This window comes from Spea bombifrons, chromosome 3, assembly GCF_027358695.1.
Source record: "Spea bombifrons isolate aSpeBom1 chromosome 3, aSpeBom1.2.pri, whole genome shotgun sequence".
Lineage (NCBI taxonomy): Eukaryota > Metazoa > Chordata > Amphibia > Anura > Pelobatidae > Spea > Spea bombifrons.
In genome coordinates, this window is record NC_071089.1 from 14,514,279 (window position 1) to 14,539,060 (window position 24,782).

General features: G+C 38.2%; 1 protein-coding gene across 6 annotated transcripts in view; it reads right to left on the bottom strand.

Moving 5' to 3' along the window:
* The window catches only part of NRXN1 (neurexin 1), a 632,749-nt gene that overhangs the window by 206,895 nt on the left and 401,072 nt on the right, over positions 1 to 24,782 (bottom strand). For 2 of the 6 annotated variants that reach the window (XM_053459669.1, XM_053459666.1), the window contains exon 1: positions 6,306 to 6,557. The exons of 2 other annotated variants lie outside the window; for them this stretch is intronic. In XM_053459669.1, the coding sequence (XP_053315644.1) occupies positions 6,306 to 6,528 (223 nt within the window). In that variant the 5' untranslated portion in view covers positions 6,529 to 6,557. Of the gene's footprint in view, positions 1 to 6,305; positions 6,562 to 24,782 lie in introns of those variants that run through there. 2 more of the 6 variants (XM_053459667.1, XM_053459668.1) reach the window with 2 other exon arrangements.

Sequence of the window (24,782 nt, forward strand, 5' to 3'; positions counted from 1 at the left end):
GGATGGTGTTAGAAGATAAAAGCGGAAAATCACAGCTATTCTTGAAAACGCGAGAGAAACACGACGGATAAAGCAGAGGTCTGGATACAGAAGGTTAATTGCAATGCAGGCATTATTATATTTAGAAAATTAACACCTGCCCACATTAACCAAATATACGTAAGTGCATAACGCTGTAAATTCACCATTTTTTAATGTAAAAGACTTGCATAAAATATTTGTTATAAAACGCTAATTACTTCTGACGGGTATTAGATATTTTACCACTTCGCTTTTCCTGTCAGAGAGAGTGAAAATGTGTGGGAGGGAGGATTGGAGGGAAAAAAAAGGCCATTTTTTACTTCTGACATAACTACATTAGTCTTAATAACTGGATTCATGTCTAGCATACCATGATCAATTGTGTTTTCTGTTTAATACTTTTTTTCTGGCACAATTTTGCTACAAACAGAATTAAAAAATACTTTCGGGACTTGCGTTCTTACTATTGATAATTTTTGCCTGTGAAATTCTAAAACGTACACTGATTTCAAGCTTATTCCTAGCTACCAAAAGGATTTTTTTACACAGATATATTTATTCTGTATTCCGTAAGATGTGTCCCATGTCAGCCAATTATACGATAATTGCAAAGGAAATATCAATAGCGAAAGAATAGGGTGTATCACAGTATTTATAAAATACATGAAATCAGTGTTTTTAAAATGCATGTTTCACACAATAGTTTTTTGAACGTGTTGGTTGTGTTTTTGAGCTTCTAGCCCTAGCATAGCATGTCCACCATGACATTTCTAACTATTCCTAAAGGAATGGAGGGAGCAAAAATCTATTCCTCTTCCTCAAATGGTGATATTCTAGATAACGATATCCAGACGATGCACAACTTACAACAAAATACACCTCAGGAGATGTTTTGAGGATACAATGAAGACAAGACATTAGGGCTCTTGATGCCTTAGGGTTATTTTGATTTTCAGGTTTATGGATGAACCTACCATAGGTTCTTTAGTGGTGTACTCTGGCCTAGGCCAACTAGGGTGGCAGGTATTGGGAGGGAAAAAGTCCCTGTGCCAGAAAACTGGGTTCATGTTGCCCAATTGTACTACTGGTCAATGGACAAGTTACAAAGGAGATCTCTTATCGCCAAACCTCAATTTCTTCAATAGACGGAACCAAGGTATAAGATGCCATATTCTGGTGCTCAGCATTCCTTATTCTTTAAAGCAGGGTAGGTCTGGGGATGACAAGGCGGCCTTGGCACTTTAAAGCTTGTGGTCACCTAATAACATAACCACGACCAACGGATGGTTGCGACAATGTTTACATAACGTTTTTATGCTCATTTAGCCACAAACTATATCACCTGATCTGACACTCAGTGATGTCATGGCGGCCCCCCGCCAAAAAGACCCACTGAATATTGTTTTTAATGGCCTTGCCTGAGTAGCAACCAGTGCAATGGTCTAGTTGTAAGAACTAATCTGATCCGCGACTTTCACAGAAATCTATAGCTCAATATATGCCGTTATTGAAAAGAGTGAGCCAGTATGTATAAAGAATGTTTGACTGAGTATCACATATTGCATAAAATATTCAGGGACTTTAGTGCTGATGCATGTATAAAGTGACACCTAATTTAATTGGTATAAAACCAACCAAACTGTAAAAAATATGGCACTCGGAATGTCTTAACCTTTAGATGAGTGCGAAGAAGAAAAAAGGTTTCATCTTGCAGTAAGTTTAAAAATATTCCAATCCTCTAATGGAACTTAAACTTGTGGAAATGGGGAAAACTTTGCCGTCTGACACGTTACATAACGTCAAAAGAATATTCTCAAAGGAAAACATTTTTGTTTTCCATTCATAAAGTCAATTTCATATTGATTGATCTTTACAAGCAGTGCATCAGTTTAAGCCGTGCATCCTGTGGAGAAACAGTAGGTTACAGATAATCGTATCACGTGACAATCAGATAACAGCCACGCCGCGGTTAAAGAAAAAATTCTGCCATTGAAAATAATCAAGGTCATTATCTCAATAAACACCCACACTATTACAGGAGATGCCAGCTTTCCATTATAATGCAACATTGCTTAAAAAATGTAGATTATTAATCATTTTCTGCAGTGTTCACAAACATAGAATTTTTTTTTAACTTTCTAATTACTTTCCGCGTATGAACGACCGATAACATTAACCGTGCTGCTGCTCTTTCTTCAATACATTGAAATAATACAGATTGGCCATAATAGTCTGGCACACAGCTCAAAATATTTTCAGGGTATTTCATCCAGAATTCATTTTAAAAATGCAGTGCCTTCTCACTGTGCACAATCCCCTGAAACTGGGTCAGCATACATAAATATGCAGAGGTTACCACCAGATCTGCTTGCCACCTTGTAAGTCTTGTAAATGACAATCCATGATAGTGTAAATGAAGCATGGAAAAGACGGAAAATGAAGAAAAATGAAGCTGCAGGCACTAGACTAAGGCAGAGCTTCTTTCTGGACTAAGATAGATTGATGGAAAGAAAAAAAAGGAAAGACAAAGAGAAAGAAAGAGAGAGAAAGAAAGAAAGATATTGTGTAATATGTTTATTACTATAAGAATGAAGATCTACAAGATTGAAAACAAAGAGACAGATAGACAGAAAAGAATATAAGATGTTGGGCACTTGACTTGCAGAAGATCATTCAATTACAAAATGAAGAAGATTACTATTGTTTGTCTGTGACACTTTTTTATGTATTTCATGTTTATCTTTACATTCTTATAATTCTTACTCCTCTTTTCTTTAAGATGGTCGACGTCATCTAAGTTACCATTACTCATAATCTTCACCCAGGGCCCAACAATGTAGAAGAACCATACATAAGCCTAGGGAACCAAATGATAAAGAGTGCCACCTCAGGGTACCTTCCATGGACAGGGTGGGCCACCTAGGACACTACCAACAAAAGAGACATCAACTGCAAAGGCATTCACTCCCACCCATTCTTATAGCTCGCGCACAGAGAAGATATCTCATTGGGTTTTATATCATGTAATATATATTTCAGCTGTACAGTACTCTATACTATGTTGTGGCTTTATGCATGCCTAGGGTTAGCGTAAAGAACAGTATTATAGAAGCATGGTGCTTTTCACCATGTTTGCATTAGAATAATGATATAGACATATCATCCATGTAAGTTGTTTCTTTTTTCACATTTGTCAGTTCAATAAGAATTCTGGAAATCAGTTGTGCTGCAGAGACTATTATGCTAGGTTAAACATAAAGAGCACATACAATTCTTATACTGTAAAACAGATTCTAAAATCCTCTGTCTTTTGTCGTGTCTCTTCAAACGTGTTTTATAGACTGGCAAAAGAACAAAAGGAAAGCTGTAAACTAGGTGACTGCACATGATTTGCTAGAGTCTACAAACTGAATAACAAACACCTACATTGCAAGTAATGATATGTTCATGGATCGGACGCTATGTAACAGATTTAGGCTTACGATATGCAAATAATGTCACAATAACATTAGAACCTTTTCCTGTAGGCATCAAACCAAGCAGATTATTGTGCATAGAGAATTTCAGTCCGATACTATAGCCAGCTACAATAGATTTAGATATTAAGTTATTCATATTATTATTATTACAGGGATATTGTATGCAAAATTGGGTGGACATAATTATTCCATAATAGCAAAGTGCAGTGTTGCTGAATATGATGGTGCTATATGAATCGATTAATAATAATTATTATTATTATTATAATGATAGAGTGATTTGCCTCCATCTATAAAAATGTCATAATGATTATGTGTATATATGAAAAGCTACTCTTATATTTTGGTGGGTGTTATCCTTTCAAAAATACTTGCTTTATTTGCATAGTAGAGTCTGGTTTTAGACATCCTGTGTTATAGAGTCCATGTGATGCAAAAAGCTGCATACATAATGACTTCAACCTTCAGAACTTAACTCCTTTCCCCTTATTCTGCCTTATTCCACCAATCAGCTTCCAAGAAAAAATCAAAATGGCTTTATTGCCACGCAAGCAAAGAGTTAAAATGGTTACTTGGGCATAAATATATATATATATATATATATATATATATATATATATATATATATGTGTGTGTGTGTGTGTGTGTTATTTGATCAGCAGAAGACATATTAAACAGCTTTTTGTACGCTTGGTTGTAAACTTGTCAGATTTGTAAAAAGTGGCATACCCACTGTCAAAAATATTAAAAACTGAACAAAGCTGAACCAAAAGTCAAGTCCATCATGGAGTCAATTATATCCGTGACAATCCGTGGGAACCTCATAGCTGATATGTAACAAATTGAAAGATTTAAGATATCAAGTCACTACACAAAAGCAATGTCATATTTTAGTGATAAGCCTTATGGACACCATCAGGAATTTATGAGTTAAGGACAAGGTGATTACAAGAAAGACCTGACAAATGTCCTTGGGAGTTCTCCTACAAAATGTCACGTGGATCACACAATAAAATATATAAACACATGCAGGTTATAAATAAGAAATATGAGGTTCTACTGCAAAACCCCACTGCTAACACCAATGAAATATAAAGGAATTCATTTTTTTGCATAATAGTGAGGGGACCTTATTCCTTCTTATGGCATTTGTACCACCTATAGACCATCAACATACCTACCGAAGAAGTATAAGGTAGATCTTAAAGTGAATCGGATCTATAATCGTGGTAGCGTGAAACAAATTTTAATTCCTTAAGATGAAAATCTGACATTTAAATAGTTTCCTCACTTATTCTCTATGCTTCAGGACAAGATGAGGGCGATAATGTAGACAGATCGATAGGTAACTCAAGATATATATATATATATATATATATATATAATATATCAAAAGGGTTGAACTAAGCAGAGTAAAGGGATGCCTTTATGACCCAGTTTAATATATATTTCATTTTAAACACAATGTTCCTGGAAACAATTGAAAGTCCTTCAGACTCCTGAGATCAAGCACTTTCTGCATAGAATATAAATTTGCTTCACCGGTATATTTTCCCCGGGGAACCTGCATCAAGTTCCATATGAAAGTAAAACTGCTAAACCCTTGATTGTCTCCCACTCGCACTTATATAAAGACATTTTGGGGTTAATTTAAATTATCCAGTTTTCACGACTCTGGGCTTAGCGGGGAGGAATGGAGATTATATATTACGGATATATAATTCAGAACTCAAACATAAGATTAAATGAAATCACTGCCATTGAGTATATTAAGAAAATATTTCTTCCATTAATAGTCATTCTCCAGGCATCGTTTCCAAATGTTCGGTCTTATCAGGGTTTCTAATGAATATTTCGCTTTATTTTCACCCTGACATTCATTCCTTCAGGTTAGCGCTGACAAAGTAATCATCAAACAGGGGATAAAACAATTATGTTACTGATTCTAGGTGAATGAAACCAATTCAAGCTACAATAAGATGAAATTCAGTACAAATAGGGATTGGAGTATATCTTAGCAAAACGAGCGTATTACATTTATAACACATACGATGTATTAGGACTGTAGTGTGTGTATTGTGCCCGTGTATGATTGATCTCTGTATATTCTGGACCAGATATTACTGTATTTATTCTGTATTCTGCTTGTGCTGCAGCATTTTGTACTGGCTCTAGAACAACAGTCAAACCACACAGCACTCGGAGGGTCACTAAGTATATAAAAAAATCTTTTTAGTAAGCCTAGAAGATTGCAGAGAAAGCCACTGAGGGCACAGATCATAAAAAAAACAAAGTCTCCAGCCTTTCAAAGGCTGAAAACCCCCTCATAAGACTTTTTACACAATGTTCTGCCTGGAATGTTCAATTGAACTACCCCAGTTTGCACCCCAACCCTACACCAGTACAATTTCATTCCACATTGCCTTAAAGAATCATCCTGCAGCATCTTGCGATGTTCTGCACAGCCTTCCCACCTTGGCATTCATTACTAACAGCACAATTCTGAGTCTATGTAGTGCTGTACCGTATTGTCTTATTAAATGAACATCTAGGAAGGTTCAATGTCTGCTAGATCATCCTCCTGAAACACTCAAAAGATGCTGGTGATGGCACAGGCATATCTAATTACAGTAAACATCAGGGTTAGGGAGTGGGAGAAAAGGTAAGTGATAGTGGAGGGACATGCTGAAGCCAGGTAAGAAGCACCAGCAGGCGATTTAACCCTGTCTTCCCCAAAGCTCTTCCTTAAACAGAGATAAAAGAATCAAAAGGATAGCTACAGTATGGAGAAGAAAAGGAACCCACCGTTTCCTCCCCTTAGTGAGGCAGGTGACCTGTAGATTGCTATAGGTGCAGAAACGTGCTTGCCCCCATGGTAATGGTGAATATGATGAGATCCCAGGTTGGATGCACCCCAGGTCACCCCAAGGACCCAGCTGAGTGTGAAAGGGAGTATCCACATGGCCAAACGTATACTGACACCAGCAGTGGAGGTCCAAAGCATCCTTAGCTGATGCTGATGCTGCATGGAGTAGTCAGACACAGATCAGCCTCCCAGATGCAGGTTTTGGACAAACTTTTATCCGAATTCTTGAAATTCACCGTGTCATCCCAAAAGACATTTGTACTTCTCCCACTTTTTTTTTTCTTCTTTTTTTCCTCCTGCACTCCTCCCAAAATAAAGAAGTATCCTCTACTTCACGGTTTCCTCCAGATTTCTGGTCCAATGAATCCAATCCCCAGCCAAACACATAGTCACAGAGCACACAGTCTGTACCTCTAGATCTGATCCTCTCCAAATCAGAAGAAGAAGGTGACAAGTTGAGGAGTTGCTTTCAATTAAAGATCCATAGTTAGTAGAAGTAGCAGCATTAAAGGGATGTCTTCAAGATGAATCACAGCCATAATAATCCACAGGATATCCAGTTAAAGCACAAGGAAAGAAAAAACCACTTCCTAAAGCTTACAGAGAAATAAAAATTGATGTCCTCTCCTGGATCCAGCATGTAGAGCATCTACTCAACAGAGCAGTCTTAACCACAGCAACTCAGTGATCATCAGCCTTCCCCCTACCAGCAATCTGAGTGCCCTGACTATTAACTATAACACCACTACAGAGGATGTATCCTGAGACTAGTGCATCCTTATGAAAGAATCAAGGAAAAGAATATGCTTCCAACCAGAAGCCTATGCAAATCTGCAGTCTCCAAACAGCAAATCACTGAAGCTTGGATGCAATGCAGAGGAAGAGCCTATGTGAAAGAGGGAGGCTGAATAATGGTGTGAAAAAAACCCTGTCTGATTCCCCATGCTATTATTATACTCACTGAACACCAAGGCATGTGCTGCTCAGTTTTCAGAAAGGCTCAAAGAAAAGCGCACTTCTTCTTCCCTGCTCATCTCTGCACAGGGTACTGATACCAAACACAATTAGCATGCCCCCTCCCATGTTATAGATCAAATGTTCCAACATCTTGGGGGGGGGAGACTCACATCAACTTAACCCATTGCCTGCAAGAGGTCAACAAATAATAGTAACCTAATGCATGTCTGGCATGCAAAGGGTTAAAAATGCACAGATTTTGTTGTTTTGATCGCTGGGTCTGCAGACGAGTGACACTCTGTGATGCTTTGTGATTTAAGGACATCTTGCTAATAGTCTAACAGAATTAGAATGCCTTAAGGTATGAGTTGTATGTATTGCGAGCTGCGGTAACCCTTTCCCTCCCGCTATCATCTTGGGTATAACTTAATTTTGCTTTATTTGCGAAAAGAAATAGCTCTCGGCCGTTCTTGGTTTTTGTAGAAACCACACCTGTTCTGGAGAGATACGATTGAGCAAGAACAATAGTGGGGAAAAAAACACAATTATATATAATTTTTTTTCTTGGTGTGTAATAATCCTCGTAATTGTGTGTATTTGTCCGAGGGGGACAGGAATTCGATCAGGGATTTAAAAGACTCGTGTTAACCCTCAGTGTTCAGAGTTCAGCATCAGCTGATACATTCTGGTTGTTGTCCGCTACACTAAGGGTGCTGAACTGGTTAACATGGGAAGCTCCTACTTTAAAATTTCTGGCTCTTTACAGAGTATCTTCACACACTTCGTCTAATTCATAGTAAAAAATTTATTTTGGGTTGATATAAGACACAAATCCACCAAGCTTAACCCTTGCTGTTTATCTAGAAGAAGGCAAAAAAACCTGAAGCGATTTCCAATTTTGTCTCAAAAAGGGGAAAGGTTCCCTTTTGACTCATAATGGCAGCCTAATTTCTCATTGGATCAACAAGCCATAACAATGGATCAACAAGCCATAACAATTTTCAGAGATAAAGCATGATCCACACCTTCCCAGAATCACTAATTTTGGAAGCTATAGGATATAAAAAAATCCCCTCCACCTCTATTATAATGGACTACAACTCCCATCAAGCTCATACTAGCAGTTTTTTAGGCACACCATCAGACACTGTCATTTTCTTGTTGTTTTTTTAAAACCTAATAATAAAAACAATAAAATCCATAATAAACTAAAACTAACACATTTGTTTCAAAGGAGGAACAACATTAAAACAAGAGGTCAAAGGCTAAAACTAGAGGGTCAGAGGATTAGATGTAATGTAAGGAAGTTTTACTTTACTGGGAGAGTGGTAGATACGTGGAAGAATCTCCCAGTAAAAGTGGTAGAGGCCAAAAGACTGAGGGAATTTAAACATGCATGGAACAGACATATGGCTGTCCTCAATTTAATATGAGACCAAGGATTGATTAAGGTCTAAATCATTAAAGCAGGAAACACAGGCAGACTAGATGGGCCAAATGGTTCTTTTGTGCCATTCGCCCCATCTATGTGCCTCTGTTTCCAAATGATGTAATACATTTTTTATTAGGCTAACACATTCCTCCTGAATGCCATGTGTTTATTTTGACAGATGTATGTACTATGCAAGGACTGCTGGTCGCTTTTATGTTCTGCGGAAGCTTTCAAACACATGGTACCAAATCCCTATGTACTGTAAATGTGATTTAAAAATCATAGCAGCGGTTCGGCGTTCATCTGTTAATCAGGTGCTAATTAACCCCTTGCTTCCTATGGCCTTCAGTGATTTCAGTATCTTAGCCCAGTTGGTGATCAGGATTAGGGTTTGTATTTACTTTGCAAATACCCCAGTTACCCCTGTGCACTCCAATGGGAAAACTTCCTTTATTATTCACTAAGTAGATGAGTCAACCGCTTCTACTTGAAACTACTGGTATATCCCTCCTGATTTATTCTTCCAGTATAGAGTGGACACTAAATTAACGCTCACTTTCCCGAAGGATACAATCAGATTATAACAGGCAGCTCTGTTTCTGTGAATTGGAAGGGACATGTCCTCACCTAGATTCTTATTTTAGACTGAAGCTGTTCAGTTGCCCACTTCAGCCATCAAGTGATCTCATTTATTAAGAAAGGTTGTCACTGTTTAGTCATTTCTCGATCTAGCACTAGTACAAAAGCTTGTACAGATGTGCTTAATGTAAGATGATTAAAGGGTAAAAAGCCCTTTGATCTTCATTCTTCTTGGTTATACTATTATTAATAATTAGCATGGCAATTAATTTATAAAGGGTCGATTTTCTATAATGCTGGTATGCATAATATTAACATGAATAAACATAAAATATACCAGTATATAAGGTGTCGTATAGTTCACTAATATTTAGGATTTGGACCTGTGTATACATAAATGAATGACACGGGCAAACAAATCATTGTGGCAAACATTGATCCCTGTTACTGTATCAATAAAATTTATGAAGCATGTCATTACAGTGTATATAGAACTGCCAAGGTCTATGGACCCAAAACAAAATGAATGGGGTAATTCTAAGTTAAATAAGTGAGACTCCATACGTGTCGATGAGGCTAGTGAAGCTAGCAATGAGTAAGTGTGCTTTTCCCCTGATAGACTCATTACTTACTGTCTGCACGCATTGCAAGCCTGCAATCAATTCTCCAACTGCCCTAATTAGCAAGAGGCTCAAAGGTTTAAAGAAAAGTAACAGTAACTATGGCAGCTATTTCAGTGAGACATCCACTATACACCCAGTGGTCAATTCTGGCCAAGGCCTACTACATCATGGCCCAGGGTAGAAGATCCGGTGTGGAGGGCAGCTGGTTCAGGAATGGGGCATTTCACAAAACTGGAAACAGATTGCCCTTTTGGGGGTGATCAAGGTGCCCAGTGCACCACTGCTCAGTGACATAATTGGGAACTTCCAGGCGCTGGCTCCCTGGAGCCCCTTCTCTTTGGGTAGTCCAACCAAATTGGTGGATGGGGCTGACACCATTGGTGGTGTCGGTGGGGGTGGCTGGTGACGCGGGCAGGGCTAGCTTCACCAGAGAAGTAAACCTTGTCCCGGAGTCTCCGGGCACAACCCGGAGGTATGCTCATTTAGCCGGTTACAAGGGAGTTCTCAGATCTTTCCAGCTGACCCATTTAAGCCACCTACAACTCCTTGTTTAGTGAAGAAACCCCAAAGATATTGTGGACGTGAACTGATGTTATTGTATTTTTAATTTATTAACATCTAGTTTTGTGTGTAGTGACACAGTAGTAATAAAATCTATCTTCAAGTCCTAATAATAACCCTGGTTATGTAATAATTTGAGCAGAAGACCATTTTGAAGCCACAAAACCCACAGAAATATTTTTTAAAAAAACATTTAACCTTTTTAAACCATAATTTTAGTATGTAAAGAAAATAAATGTAGGTTTATTCTTTCCACTGAACATCTAATTACAAAACAACACACAGAAACACAGAAGCTTTATCATTTATAACCTATTTCTGTCTACTTTTGTGTCACATAGCAATTAAGTATTTGCGGCAAAAAAAATGAGATTTTTTTTAAAAAAATGGCATGACTGTAAAACGGAGCCATCAAAAGAACTAGGAACATTCTAGGGACAATCTGTCCAATGCTACTTTTAGATACAAAAGTGTTAAATTCATTAAGTGGAGCAGCACCTTTATACCTCGCAAACCGATAAATGTTGACATTGGTACGTTGACGACGGTATTCATTCTAGCGCAATTTCCAAAGTAGGCATTTTGGATAAGGAGCTAGCTTGGTATAAAAGAAATCATAACTGCTTCCTCAGTTACAAAGGAAAACCTTCAGCTTTGATACAGTGTATCTGATACTTCATTTATTTTTACAGTTCCTTATGTAAATATTGTCTATGCTCCAGCATTCACAGATGTCCACTTGAGACTCTTAAGATCATTTTGCAGGAAAGCCTTTTTATTTACTTCAACAACAATTTGGAAGGTAAAGCCTCAGTCAAGGAGAAGAAAATGAATGCAGTTAGAAAGGAGAAAGCATGGCTTCTTAGTCCAATAACAGAATCAGCCTCAACTGCTATGAATGCAATGGATCATGAAAAAATAGCAATTTCCTACTGCTGGGATTACTTATGCCTCCTTTTGTACTCCTAAATCAAAGTTTTTTGGGGGGGGTTTCGACGAATACTGATATATTTTATTTTGGTTTAAATAAATAGTCTCTTGAGGAGAAGCAACGGAGATCCAAACAGATTCACTTCCCATCCAATCAATAACATAGATAAAACCTTTTTTTTATTGTCCCTCCTTCAACAGACTTATTGATAGAGAAAGAAAAATTAAACTGCAACACTAGAGAAAGATAATTACCTTAACTGCAATGATCGCCAAGCAAAACTTCCAAGGAGTCGCTTGCCTGAGGGCACACACACATGGCTTGTTGCTGTGTTTGGCTAAAATTCTTAATATCTTTCCTGTGATGGGGTCGGAATTTATTATTCTATTAGAGCTTGCATTATATTAAAAAGTAACATTGTAACAAACCCAACAGAAAAAATCCCATGGTTTCTCAAATATTTCATAATGATCACTGTAGGTGAGCATTCATTTCTGGGTAATGATCACAGAGCAAATTTAACCCCTTCACGACAAAGCCCGTACATGACAATAATTCCATTAAAAGAATAGAATATTCATCTCCTAGAAATGTAACCCCATAAGGACAATGCATTGTGAATGCATTGTCCTTATAGGGTTACATTTCTAGGAGATGAATATTCTATTCTTTTAATGGAATTATTGTCAGTCGGTTTGACTGTCTAATAACTTGGCTTACCATTGATTTGGAGGGTCTACAACACACACACATATTAACCCTTAGAACCCTTGTTTTGCCTTTAACTATGCATGAGCACAGTGAGACTCAATTTCATAGGGAAATATTGGTGGCCAAAAGATATTTAGACTTTCCAAGGTCATGTCTTATATGTTTAATGTTCCTTCTAACAAGTAGTTCAACAAAGAATTAGTTAAAGAGGATTGGACAGGAAAAGTTAAGCGTGTGTAAGTGCATTAAGTTCCCATTGTCCCTATGCAAATAGCAGGGCATTGTTTTTAAAATGAGTCATTTTTTTAGCTGTTTCAGTACAGCAATGCTCATCTCAGAGAGAATGCAGTATTAATAAATATGTAACATACAGTATGGTTTTATAATGTATAAGGCCCTTACTAAAATGTGTTTTTGATGTATTATAAATAGCATATATTGTAGCAGACAAATGGCATATATTGAAATGCATCTATATTTTATTAATTAATTATTATCATTATCATTGTTTGTGTTGTATATGATATAGGGTGGGTATTGGTGTATATTAAGGAGAGACAGTATATTAATGTGCAGTAGATTAAAGGAGCCTTACTACATGTGATCAGTAGGAGACATGAAGACATTCATTATTCATATTCTGCTAGCAGAACACTGGGAAAAGTCAATGCAGAAATCGGAGTGTATGTAGGAGGACAAACTCTAAAGAGGGATTCGGTTCTATTGTGATACACAGCACATTCTACTGTACAAACACCGTCACTGCAGTGATATTTCATACAACAACCACCTGAGGGATTTTACATTTTATTTTCACATGTGATTGTGCTATATAATACATGCTTCTGTATTCAGAATGTATAACATAACATGATTATGGGAAAACTGTTTTGCCTTCATTTACATAGCTAAAAAGCCTTTGGTAATCACTGTGTATTTATGGAAACAATACATTACCCTAAAATATTTCCTTTTCTGAAAAAAAGAATACATGTTGTGTTTAATGAATCGATCAAATTATTTATATTTTCTGATCATTTCATATATTTTATGCTCTCTAATTTGTTAATTTGTAACAAGGCTTACAACCTTGTAAAAATGCATCTATTTACCAATATTTTCAAAATGTCAGCTGTTTAGCCACATTTAATACAATGCAGTGCATGCTGTATGTATCATGTTGGAAATCAAACATTTACGACTTCAACCAAAGTATAAATGGCACATCCCCATTTTACTAATCTAAGCTGTAGAATGCACTAGTAAGTTCATAAAATATGACATTTGTATTATATGATACTTTTTTAATACTTAAGTAATTAGAGTCAAGGAAAAATACCTTAGCACTGTGGCTTAACACCATGGGTCTTTTAGCTGAAAGCTGTTAGTGTAGTACGTAGTAAGTAAAGTGCTACTAAGATTGTCAGTGGTATGTATACAAATTCATTAAAATAATCATTTAGATTCTCTTTAATGTAACAAGCAGAGACACTGAGCTACAAAAGCCATTCACAAAGCTATGGTATTTCCCTGTAGCTATTTTTTCTTGGTAGCTCATAGGAATGGTGTACAGGGAGGGGTTGACAAGGTGGTAGGGGGGGCAACTGACCCCCCAGGCTGCTCTGATTTAAGCATTTTGGAACACTACATACTTGCAGTTCCTCATGTGTCCACTTGGCCAACTGCTACCAGAATTCCCTTGATAATATATATTTATCGCCTAAGTCTTTTTGTGGGTTCTGTGCTAATCATAAGACAGACTAAGCTGGCAGCTATTCTGAACTACAGCTCTCTATGAAACTAGGTGTGCTGATCAGCACCTTCCAAGTTCAACATCTTACATGTTTTCTTGCAAAGTTCACTACCCTGAACTCATCAATAGGCATTTTGTCACATTTAGAAATATTATCATCAGGCCATCTGGCCAATCAGTGGTAGTCAGTGACATTGCACATTTACAGTTAGTGTTGCATGAGCAACGGATGTGGTCTTTTAGTGGCCGCTGGCTTGATACACATGGCCTCACACTGTGAGAGTGTAAGCAGGGCCGGCCTTTGGGGTGTGCGACCTGTGCGACCGCACAGGGCGCCACACTCCAGGGGGCGCCGCCGCCGCCGGGTCCTCCCCCGCCGCCGCTGCTGCCGCCGCCGCCGCGGGGTCCTCCTCCGCTGCCGCTGCTGCCGCCGCCGCCGCGGGGTCCTCCTCCTCCGCCGCCCCCTCTTCACCTAAATGAAAACGTTGGTTTTTTTGTTGTTGGTTTTTTTAACTTTATTTAACAACCTCCATGTTAAATAAAGTTTTTTTTAACTTTATTTAACATGGAGGATGTTAAATAAAGTTAAAAAAACCAACAACAAAAAAAACAACGTTTTCATTTAGGTGCAGAGGGGGCGGCGGAGGAGGAGGACCCCGCGGCGGCGGCAGCGGAGGAGGACCCCGCGGCGGCGGCGGCGGAGGACCCCGCGGCGGCGGCGGCGGAGGACCCCGCGGCGGCGGCGGCGGAGGACCCCGCGGCGGCGGCGGCGGCGGAGGACCCCGCGGCGGAGGACCCCGTGGCGGCGGCGGCGGCAGCAGCGGCGGCGCCCCCTGGAGTGTGGCGCCCTGTGCGGTTTGAAGGGGCAGAGGGGGGGTAGTTTGAAGGGGCAGAGGGGGGGTAGTTTGAAGGGGCAGAGGGGGGGTAGTTTGAAGGGGCAGAGGGGGGGGTAGTTTGAAGGGGCAGGGGGGGTAGTTTGAAGGCACAGGGGGGGTAGTTTGAAGGGGCAGAGGGGGGGTAGTGAGGGGGGGCGCCAGAGGAGTAGTTCGCACAGGGCGCCGCAACACCTAAGGCCGGCTCTGAGTGTAAGAGCTTACATCATTTATCAGCGGCTGGCCTTAAAGTGCCAGGGCATCTTTCTGGCCCCAGTCCAACCTTGGTTATCATTCATAAACAAATTCAACTCTAAGCCATGCATTTGTTCTTAAAAATCCACTGCGATGGGTTCTGCTCAAGATCCACCCCGGCATTCAGTGTTTGCTTGCTGATGTTACACACGGCTAAGTTGGCGTGTCAATTAGCTACCCCATGTGTTAGCAAATAGATCCCATAGTCAAACTTATCGCCAGCAGCAACAACTGCTAAAGAGCTTTCCTATTTTACATGCAGGAACGTTGTATGCTTGTCTATCTGCCTGCCATCTATTTATCCAATACCATTTCCCCCCTAATACTATAGAGAATCTATTTAATAACAACACTGGCAAAAGAAACAACTTATTTTTCAAACAGTGACCTCCCTTCACGGAGAATTCTGACCCACAGAAGTGTCCAATACACAATTTGTTTGATCTCTGGCATCCTAACGCTTTTCTCCCATTAAACTGAGTTGTGGGTCAGCAAGAAGAAAGATTACTGGTAAGTGGTAAGAGCAACTGCTGGTTTAAATAAGACACAGAAAGGCGCACCGTTTATGTTTAGTCTAAAATGCCCTTGTCACAATGCAGGGAGATCATGTCCTGTGTGTAGCTCGGCGGTACAAATGCAGATGTGTTAGAAATTCTTACATTTCAAAGTCTTGCGGCAACCTGGTAATTATTACGGAATGCCTTTAACACACAATTAACAATTCTTCTGTGGATTAGTATTACTGTTTCACCTTTCTAGTAATTTTGTCTGTAAAAGTATATTGTCACTTCCAAGGATATATGTATGTGCTTCTAACAAATACAACTATATACATACAGTATATATATATATATATATATATATAACATATTAGAAAATCATAATCTCTTCTTCTAAACAAAAAAGACTTTTTGATGAAATTGACCCTCTTTTGCCAAATTGTGAAATTATTATATCTATAAAAAGGCAGTTTTAAAAAAAAAAAAATCGAGCATCGGTACATATGAAATACCTAAAATGCTTTCAAAACAAAAAAAAATCTGTCTCCTTTATAATAATAAGTAAATAAATAAATAAACCTTCATTTAAAAAAAAATCTAAAATCTGGTGATTGCAAACTGCTAACTGCCTTGTTCTGTGGAATAATTTGGTTTATGTGATTGATAAACTGCTTGGCTATGAACCTATTAGGCTTAGTCACTGGGGTTTCTTTAAAGACGTAAATAAATCAATGTATTCAGTATGCAAGTTTTAGCTCAATTTGAAGCATTAACTGTGCATGTCCACAATGAACTCTCAGATGTGCCTTCCGCTTGAAAAGCATATGTGGTGGATGTATATTTTGTACAAGAAATTAGATATAAAGCCAGTGGAGGGATGCTAGTAGGCGCATAAAAAAAAACGGAGGGTTTTTAAGCCCATAATAAGTTTCAATAGATCCATAGATTCTACAAGCACAGCAGAAGCAAAGCCTAGATATAATCTCAGAATCCATTATATGCACCAAGCTGAACCAGACCATCAGCCTCGGCTTGGACTTGCCAACAACATAAGGCGTGTGTCCATGTGGATGGCCAAAACATGAGGCTCCAACTCACATCTCTCCACTCCAAGGCCAAGCTATATATCAGACTCTGGTCCATGCTTGCTCACCCAGATATACTCCATACTTACATTATCCATACAATAAATACTATGTAGGCCTTTCATGATACCCTCACGGTTTCTGCCCCTTCCCTGGAAATGTGGATCTTAAATTTGAGACGTGATCTAATCAGCTTAGCGACCAGTGGAATGTTCCTACTGATTGGACGGGTGATTACAATACTTTCCAAACAATGTATTGGTGTAATGTTTTCTACATCCTAACTCAAGTTCTGCTCCTTGTTATTTGTCTTTTATGAAGAACATCAATGAAAGCCAATGCAACATTTCACAGCTGAATCCTCCTTTCCACCAACAGAAATAATCATTTTATTTTTATATCTCTGCGATAGCTGCATACCGCATTTTATTATAATATTTTATTGTATTTTGTCTTTTTTGTAAAAAATCTGTTATGTGTGAGCGTTTTTCAATCCTGGCACATAAAGGTGAAATACTAACATCGTATAAACTGACAAATCCCCCAATCGACTGATGCTGTCAATCATGTTCCTTTCAATACACATGAGATTGTTTTTTCTTTTGCGTGATTTTTTTTTTTGCAGAACAGGGTCTTTAGTAAATGATCAAGGTGACACATGAATATGTAGTAATTTACAAAATATGCAGGGTTATACGACGAGAGTAAAATTAACGCTTCTCAACTTGTAACTGATGCCTATCTATTACGTGACAAAATAACCCAAAGATTAACCCCCTGGGGATCAGAGCGGTGGATCTGTTTGTTATTATTATTAGAGATTTTAGGTCGCTATTATTTTTCTATACTTACAAATCATTAATGCATTCTGCAGCCGGAATTATAATCATTTGCACAAATTGCTACTTAAATTCTTAGGCATTTATCCAAAATACTAAGTAGCCTAACACATATTTTTCTACCCTTAGTTTTCATTGCTGCCAAATGAAAGAAAGAAAAAAAAACAGGCTTCTGGCTATGGAACAATTCCCCTTAAAATGTCCTTTCATTTTTTTGCCATGTTCGACATGTGGGAAGTCAGATTCAATAAAAGCAGTGGAAAATAATGAAATAAATGGTTATAATGACCCAAACAATGGCAATTAATAAATGCTTAATTTATTTGACTTACAGCGTTTCTGGGTTTTGTTCTTAGGGATCATGATGTTTGGTTTGTATTAGGCTATTACAATGCTTAGCGCAATTAAGCTCATAGTAATTAATCTCTAAACAACAGTAATGAATTTAGAATAAATTTGAGCACATACAATACTCTTCTCAAGTTCTGGCTTATCCTGTATAGGTCATGAAAACTTCTTTAATAAAGCTTGGCCCCTAACTATGCCCCATAAAACTAATAATGTGCCTTTTTGGCCCTCTGAAATATTGGAAGGTATCTATCCCTATAGGCCCTATAGTTGTTCTGGCCCACAGAGTTTATAAAGGGTTCTGCATAGCATTAATTAATATTCCAAGGTGAATAATACCATGTTCATGTTATTACACAAAGCATTAACTCAAAGAGATGAACATGGAGATTATTTTCATGTAATTTCATGACGGATAAGCATTACATGTGCAGCCCCATATTCAATCTTTATCTAAGGCAATGCATTTTCATGGCCCAGAATACCATATAAAGGTCATCTGAGTCCATTACTTTATAAACATCTATTTTTAATCTCAACAATTTAAGCAAAAAAAAAAAAAAAAACTGAGAACCATTTAATTAAATAGGCATACACCATGCATGCCAGAGGCATTCCTTAAAGGGTTAAGTCCTTTTGTATATAATACTTTTCATATATTTCATATTAACTTTTCATGAAAAGTTAATTGTAGCCCAGAAAACCGGTACGTCTAATGAAAAACAAAGTCACATTTTTCTCTTACATTTTTGAAAAGATTGACATTATAACCAGAAATGCTAAGCCTACAATGCTTCATCAGCGAGGTATTGTTCAATAAAAACACACTCCAATTCCTGTCCACATGCAGATTGGGCTAAATTGATGGTTACGGGTAAAAAGCAGTGATAACAAGGCATTCACATGCTCATTTTTTTTAATCAAATGACTTTTTTTTTTTTTTTACTACCTGCGAGAAACTTAATATTTTTGGTTGTAGCTTGCAGAAAAATGTAAGTTTTGGCTAAATTGTTTTAAACCCAATCTTATTCCATCCAACACAAAATTCAGTAGTCTCCCTGAAAACCTTCCTTCTTGTGTATGTGTCCTGTTCCAATTTTAATGGATGTGTACTAGATCATGTTGCAACAGTGATGTTATAGCAAGCACTAAATGACAAAAGTCATTAGCAGTAGATGTCATCTGTACCGGAGTCAAACAACAAAGAAGGCCGAAAGGGCTCCTAATACCTAGGGACCCCTACCCCAGAGAAGCTGCAAGACTCTAGGCAACACCACCTTGCAATTAGGTCTTATACTCTTCATGGGTAAATGAATGACTCAGTAAATTGCTTTGTACCGCTGCATTTCTCTGGTGGCTTTGTCAAACCATGTAAGCCTTAAAAACCATGGAATGGATACATTTAATCTCTGTAGAGAATTGTCTCAAATAGATTCCGCATATAACCTTGGAACCCTTGGAATGCTTCATTCTTCATATGAAAAAAAATGTGATTTTATCGTCCTTACAATATTTAAAAAAGAATTGCACCTGCAAATTGTTGAATGTCTCCTAGGGTCATAATCCCACCAAAGTTTTATGTTCTTCTTCACTGACATGGGTGCACTACAGGCCATATTTATCACTGACATGAGCAATTATGAGGAAGTGTCCAGGTTTTAACCCCTTAATGACAAAGCTTGTACATGTACGGGCTAAAAATACATTGTTTTCAATGGGTTTAGGGACCGCCCATTGTCCTTAACCCCTTAAGGACAATAGGGGTTATTACTCGTAGTATATTGTGGGACAATGGCTATTTTAACATTTTTCGGTGTTCCTGTTTAGCTGTGATTTTTTTCTCTCTCATTTCGTGCTCCCACACATATTACATATTGTTTTTTTCAGGACAAACCGGGCTTTCTTTAGATACCATTAATTTTATCATATCATCTAATTTACTATAAAAAAAATGATAAAATATGGGGATTTTTTGTTAAAAAATTACTTTTTCTCACTTTTTAAACAAAAAACTTTTACTCATCTGCAAAAACGAATGAAAAAACCTGCTAAATAGATTCTACTATTTGTCCTGAGTTTAGAAATACCCAATGTTTTTATGTTTTTTTGCTTTTTTCTGCACGTTTTGGGGCAATAAGTACAGGTAGCGTTTTGCCATTTCAAAACCTTTTTTTCCAAATCTGGTAATTCTTCCCCCCATGTGCCATTTCGGGTATCTTTGAAGCCGGCCAATGCAATTTACCCCATCAAGTCATATATTTTTAAAAACTAGACACCCCAAGGTATTTCACATGCTGGTAATTTAACCCTTTCCATGCACTAATTTTACCACCAGCCTTTGTGAAACTTTATGGTAGTAAATTTTTTTGTATTTTTTTCACACACGTTGTACTTCAGGTATAAATTTATCGCTCCTGGTGTATGTCCGTGTCAAACAACACCCCAATATGGGTTCAGTAACATCTCCTGAGCGCAGTGATACCCCACATGCATGGGTTTGCTGGGTTATTTGGGAGGTAAAAGGCCGCCTTTGTGAGGTGTGTATTTTTTGGCCATTCAGACATCTGATCCTACTGCCCCCATGTCCCATATTTGGGACACCTTTGAACCCGGCCAATTCAATTTATCCCATCCACTCATGCATTTTTTAATACGAGACACCCTATGGGCATTTGTAATGCCAATATTTTAACTCTTTCCATGCTGGAATTTTTGTAAAGATAAAGAATTTTAGGACTTGCTTATTAATTTTTTTTTTTTTTGGTGACAGTGGGGATTTTTATATGTTACCATATTATTTTTATTTTTTTTAAACATTTTTTTTAATTTTGTTTTTAAAATTTTTTTTAATTTTTTTTTATTTTTTTTTATTTTTTTTTTTACTAATCACTCATTAGTGAGCTGGGCTCCATTGACCTTGCATGGTTGGATGCAGTACCTGCATTCAACCTGCAGGAGGAGCTCGAGAGTTCACAAGAGGGTCTGGATAGACCCTCTGAACTCATATCTATTGTTAATGCCATCCTGTGAATGACGGCAACGTCATTCACAGGATGGCACTTGTGGTTGCTCTTCGGAGCAATCACAAGGCGATCGGGGGTCGGGGGCTAGTGTTGCTGACATGCCTCGATATCGAGGCATGTCAGTAACACCATTTATGCTTAGGAAGCGATTCAGATCGCTTCCTAAGCAGTTTTAGCCGGGCGCCGCCGCGATCTTTCATGATCGGTGCGGCGGCGGCCATTTTTCTTCCGGGGAGGGCTGCCAAGGGCTGCCCTCCCCGGATCCACGGTCAGCCTCACTTGGGAGGCTTCCGTGGATGCTGCAAAGCCGCCGATCGCGGCGAAAACGCTGCGATCGCGGCGATGCAGCTAGTTAACGGCAGCCCGTACATGTACGGGCATTGTCGTTAACCCGTTGCACGGCAACCCCGTACATGTACGTGGATTGTCGTTAAGGGGTTAAGGGGTTAAATCTGTCTAATTACCCACCTGCCCTCTATTGTTCCCAATGATGTTAAAGAAAACAGGGAAAAAAACAAAGCGTGTTGTAGAAGACATTTCTGTGATGATGTTCACATAGAGGGACCAGATACCCATCTGTAGCTACCTAACTTTGAAAACTCATGAATAAAGTAGCCAAAGAGCGCAATGGCAAGAAAATGAGATAAACGAACCAAATAAATAAAATAATTAAAGAAATAATAAAATAAGAAAGCTTCTGTTGCTGTTTTAAAAACATCTAATAGCTCAAGCTAATCGTGTCATCTAGTTTTCTACTATATTAATAATCAGCAGGTGCACGTTAATTCTAAATATATCCTAATGCATGCATACATCACATCGCGGTGCAACTGCTATTGATTTTAACATGCTGGCTAAGGGAGGAAGGGTGTACCATGAGTTTCAAATATCTGTGTGTGTACACTATGTTTATACTTCATGTTCTATCAGCACTTTGTCATTTAGCCTTAGCTGTCTTTTTTCTGCCTAAAGGAGCTAAACATCAATTATTTGATGGGATTTTGCAGCATGTCTTACACTAAGTGCTCCGTTTTTTTTTTTGCATTCTCTCGTTCCCATTTGTTTCGATGGCCAGTCCTGGTATCAATAACTGCAAGGTAAGATCAATTAAGCAGTCAGCCTTGGTAAATCATTGTTTTTTTCCCTACATATTACATCTATACTGACATGCAGGTTATAAAAAAATTATACCGATGTGAGCTAATTTTTCTGATTGGTTGACATAACCTATGATATACACTCTCTTACACTCTACGGCGAAAATAACACCCAGAATAATTTGCATTTCATTGGCCATTATTGGTAGTAATAATAATAACTGACATTATTTTCAGGTTTTCCTTCTCATTTACATATATTAATGTTCCATTTTTTTAATTCATTATGTTGTGGCTGGCAGGCTATTCTTTTGGTATGATAAGCTTATACGAGTGGGAAGATGTCCAAAAGCCATTATCAGATCCTAAAACGATAGGCATATGCTTATTGCTAAATTGCCATATACTTGTCATTGTTGACAGCAGCAGATGATCAGATAAGAGCTTCTGGATCAAAAATGCAATGGTTTATTCGAAGGAAATGAGCAGAACATGAATCTCGCTCCAATCATGTCACTGCTGCGGAGGGGAGTAACTTCCAGAAATTGTCACACCATTTTCATTTGAGTTTTTTTTTCTTTAATTCAATGTAAAGTGGACTTCCTTTTATACTTTACATCATAAACATTAATGCATTATTTTAATTACTCAAGAAGACACAGGGCTAATTGCCCACATTGGTACAATCAATATGCTAGCGGGCAAGCAACAGACCCGGCAAGCCGCTAGCCAAACACATACGCTCACCAGATCTGCCGCTCCGGCAGCACATTGGGTGCCGCAGTCTGCAGCCACCGGCTAAATATGCCTGCCCACACGCTACATGAGCATAAAAACGTTAAACGCCAGGGTCATCTCGTCATCGCCAGTCATGGCAGGCTCCTATTATATCATTAATTATGCTGGTAGTCAACAGGAATCCAGTTTGATGGGCCTGCTGTAAATCATGCCCTCGTGGGATGGTAACAACCTCAATCGACCTAAACCAAGGGGGTCAAACAAAAAATAATCTAATACAGGACTATTATGTGGGCAGTATTATTAATCCCTTAAGGACAATGGGTGGTCCCTAAACCTATTGAAAACAATGCATTTTGAGCCCGTACATGTACCGGCTTTGTCATTAAGGGGTTAAAGACAACCGCAATTAATCCTGCATGGTGGGGGGAATCTCACAATTCTGCAGCATGGATATATATTCCCTCAGGTCAGAATTTCTGGTTATAGCATTAAATAAAAGCCTGTTTTTTATGCATTAAAGGGTCAGGGCATGTGCAAAATGGATGGTACATGAACAAAAATCGGCAGCTATGACAGAATATTTGTCACTAGAGGAAGATATACACTCGGTTATTAGCAGCAACAGTATCACGCAGTAACTATTTCATGTCCTACAGTCTAGACTTTATTGTTCCATTGACGATACACAAAGTACGGGGAGCGGGCAAAACATGCACTGTGAAACATTTCCTCTCTAGAAAAGAGTTCTGTATGTTTTGCAGTAGTAAATACTGTAGAATTTGTTAAAAAAAAATAAAGGTTGTGGTCGTGCTTTGCTTGTAACGCCAAAACACAAGAGTACAATTGTCATTCTTTGACCGACTGCTGTTAACTACATGATGCTGCCAACTGTGGCTCGAAAAGGGACCCAACTTTCTGTCTATAGTTGTGTATCAAAGGAATGATGGCAGTAACAAAAGGGTAATATGTTACATATAGTTCATTGGTGCTAAGTATAACAAATTCTATAAGAATTGATGTGTTATGTTTGGGATAGAATTTTGTTTCAGAAAAGCTATCAAGGCACTGAGTACCATAACAATCAAATTCAGAGTCTTTGATGTACACCACTTCCAACCTTCACTATCTGTCCCTCTGTTCTCTGTCTTCTCTGCCCTTGATAATTATCCTTCCACTTACCACTCTTAGTCCTTTCCATCCTCGTTTCTTATGTGTCTTTTTATTGCCTCTTAAACTTCTCTCTGTAACACGTACACTTTTGCTCCTCTGAAGAACGCTATTGCATTAGGTCTTCTTCCAAAGCACTGGTTAGCAAGGGGCTGATAGGATCAGCTCCTGCTCCAGAAAGGCTGATAGATTAATGGATAATTAGGTGAGATGCTACTCTGGCAGGATAGTGGATGCTTACTTCAAATCAAGTGCTGCAATAGTGGAGAGGCGGATGATTGGGTCATTTGTTGCTTCAAGAGGGCAGTAGATGATCACATCTCTCAATGGCTTTGAGAAGGTTACACACCCATCACAGGCCACTGAAGTAGAACAGCAGAGAGAGGCTTCCAGCGGAGAGAAGGTCTTAACCCCCTCTCTGCAAACTGAAAGTAACTAAGCCGTGGATTCTCTTGTCTGATACTTTTGCTAAGTTCATTACTTTCCTTGCCAATGTGTATAAAACCAAAGTAAAACGAATGTATAATGTATAAAATGTTGCATTCAAATTTCTGCACAGTTTTTGTGTTAAACATTTAATTGCTCTCATTAGAAAGTTTACTAAAAAAAAAGTATAATAAATGTACTATACACAAGATCAATAGACAAAAGACAAAAATGATGAAGCGGAATGGAAAAATATATCTGAGCCAACAATGGTTATATTATTTTTTCCATCACTAATATGTACACAATTGTTAAACTTAACACTTTTTTTGCCACCTCAATCTGACTGTAATCTCTTAAAAGTGAACATTTAATAGATGTTCTTTTAAAGGATGACAAATTCTTATGTTGTTTTTTTGTTTGCCTTAAAAGCATAGGACGGTATGGATTGTTCAATGGATGTCAACAATAAACTACAAACCATTACTTGTGTTTGGAGGATTTTATACATTCTAC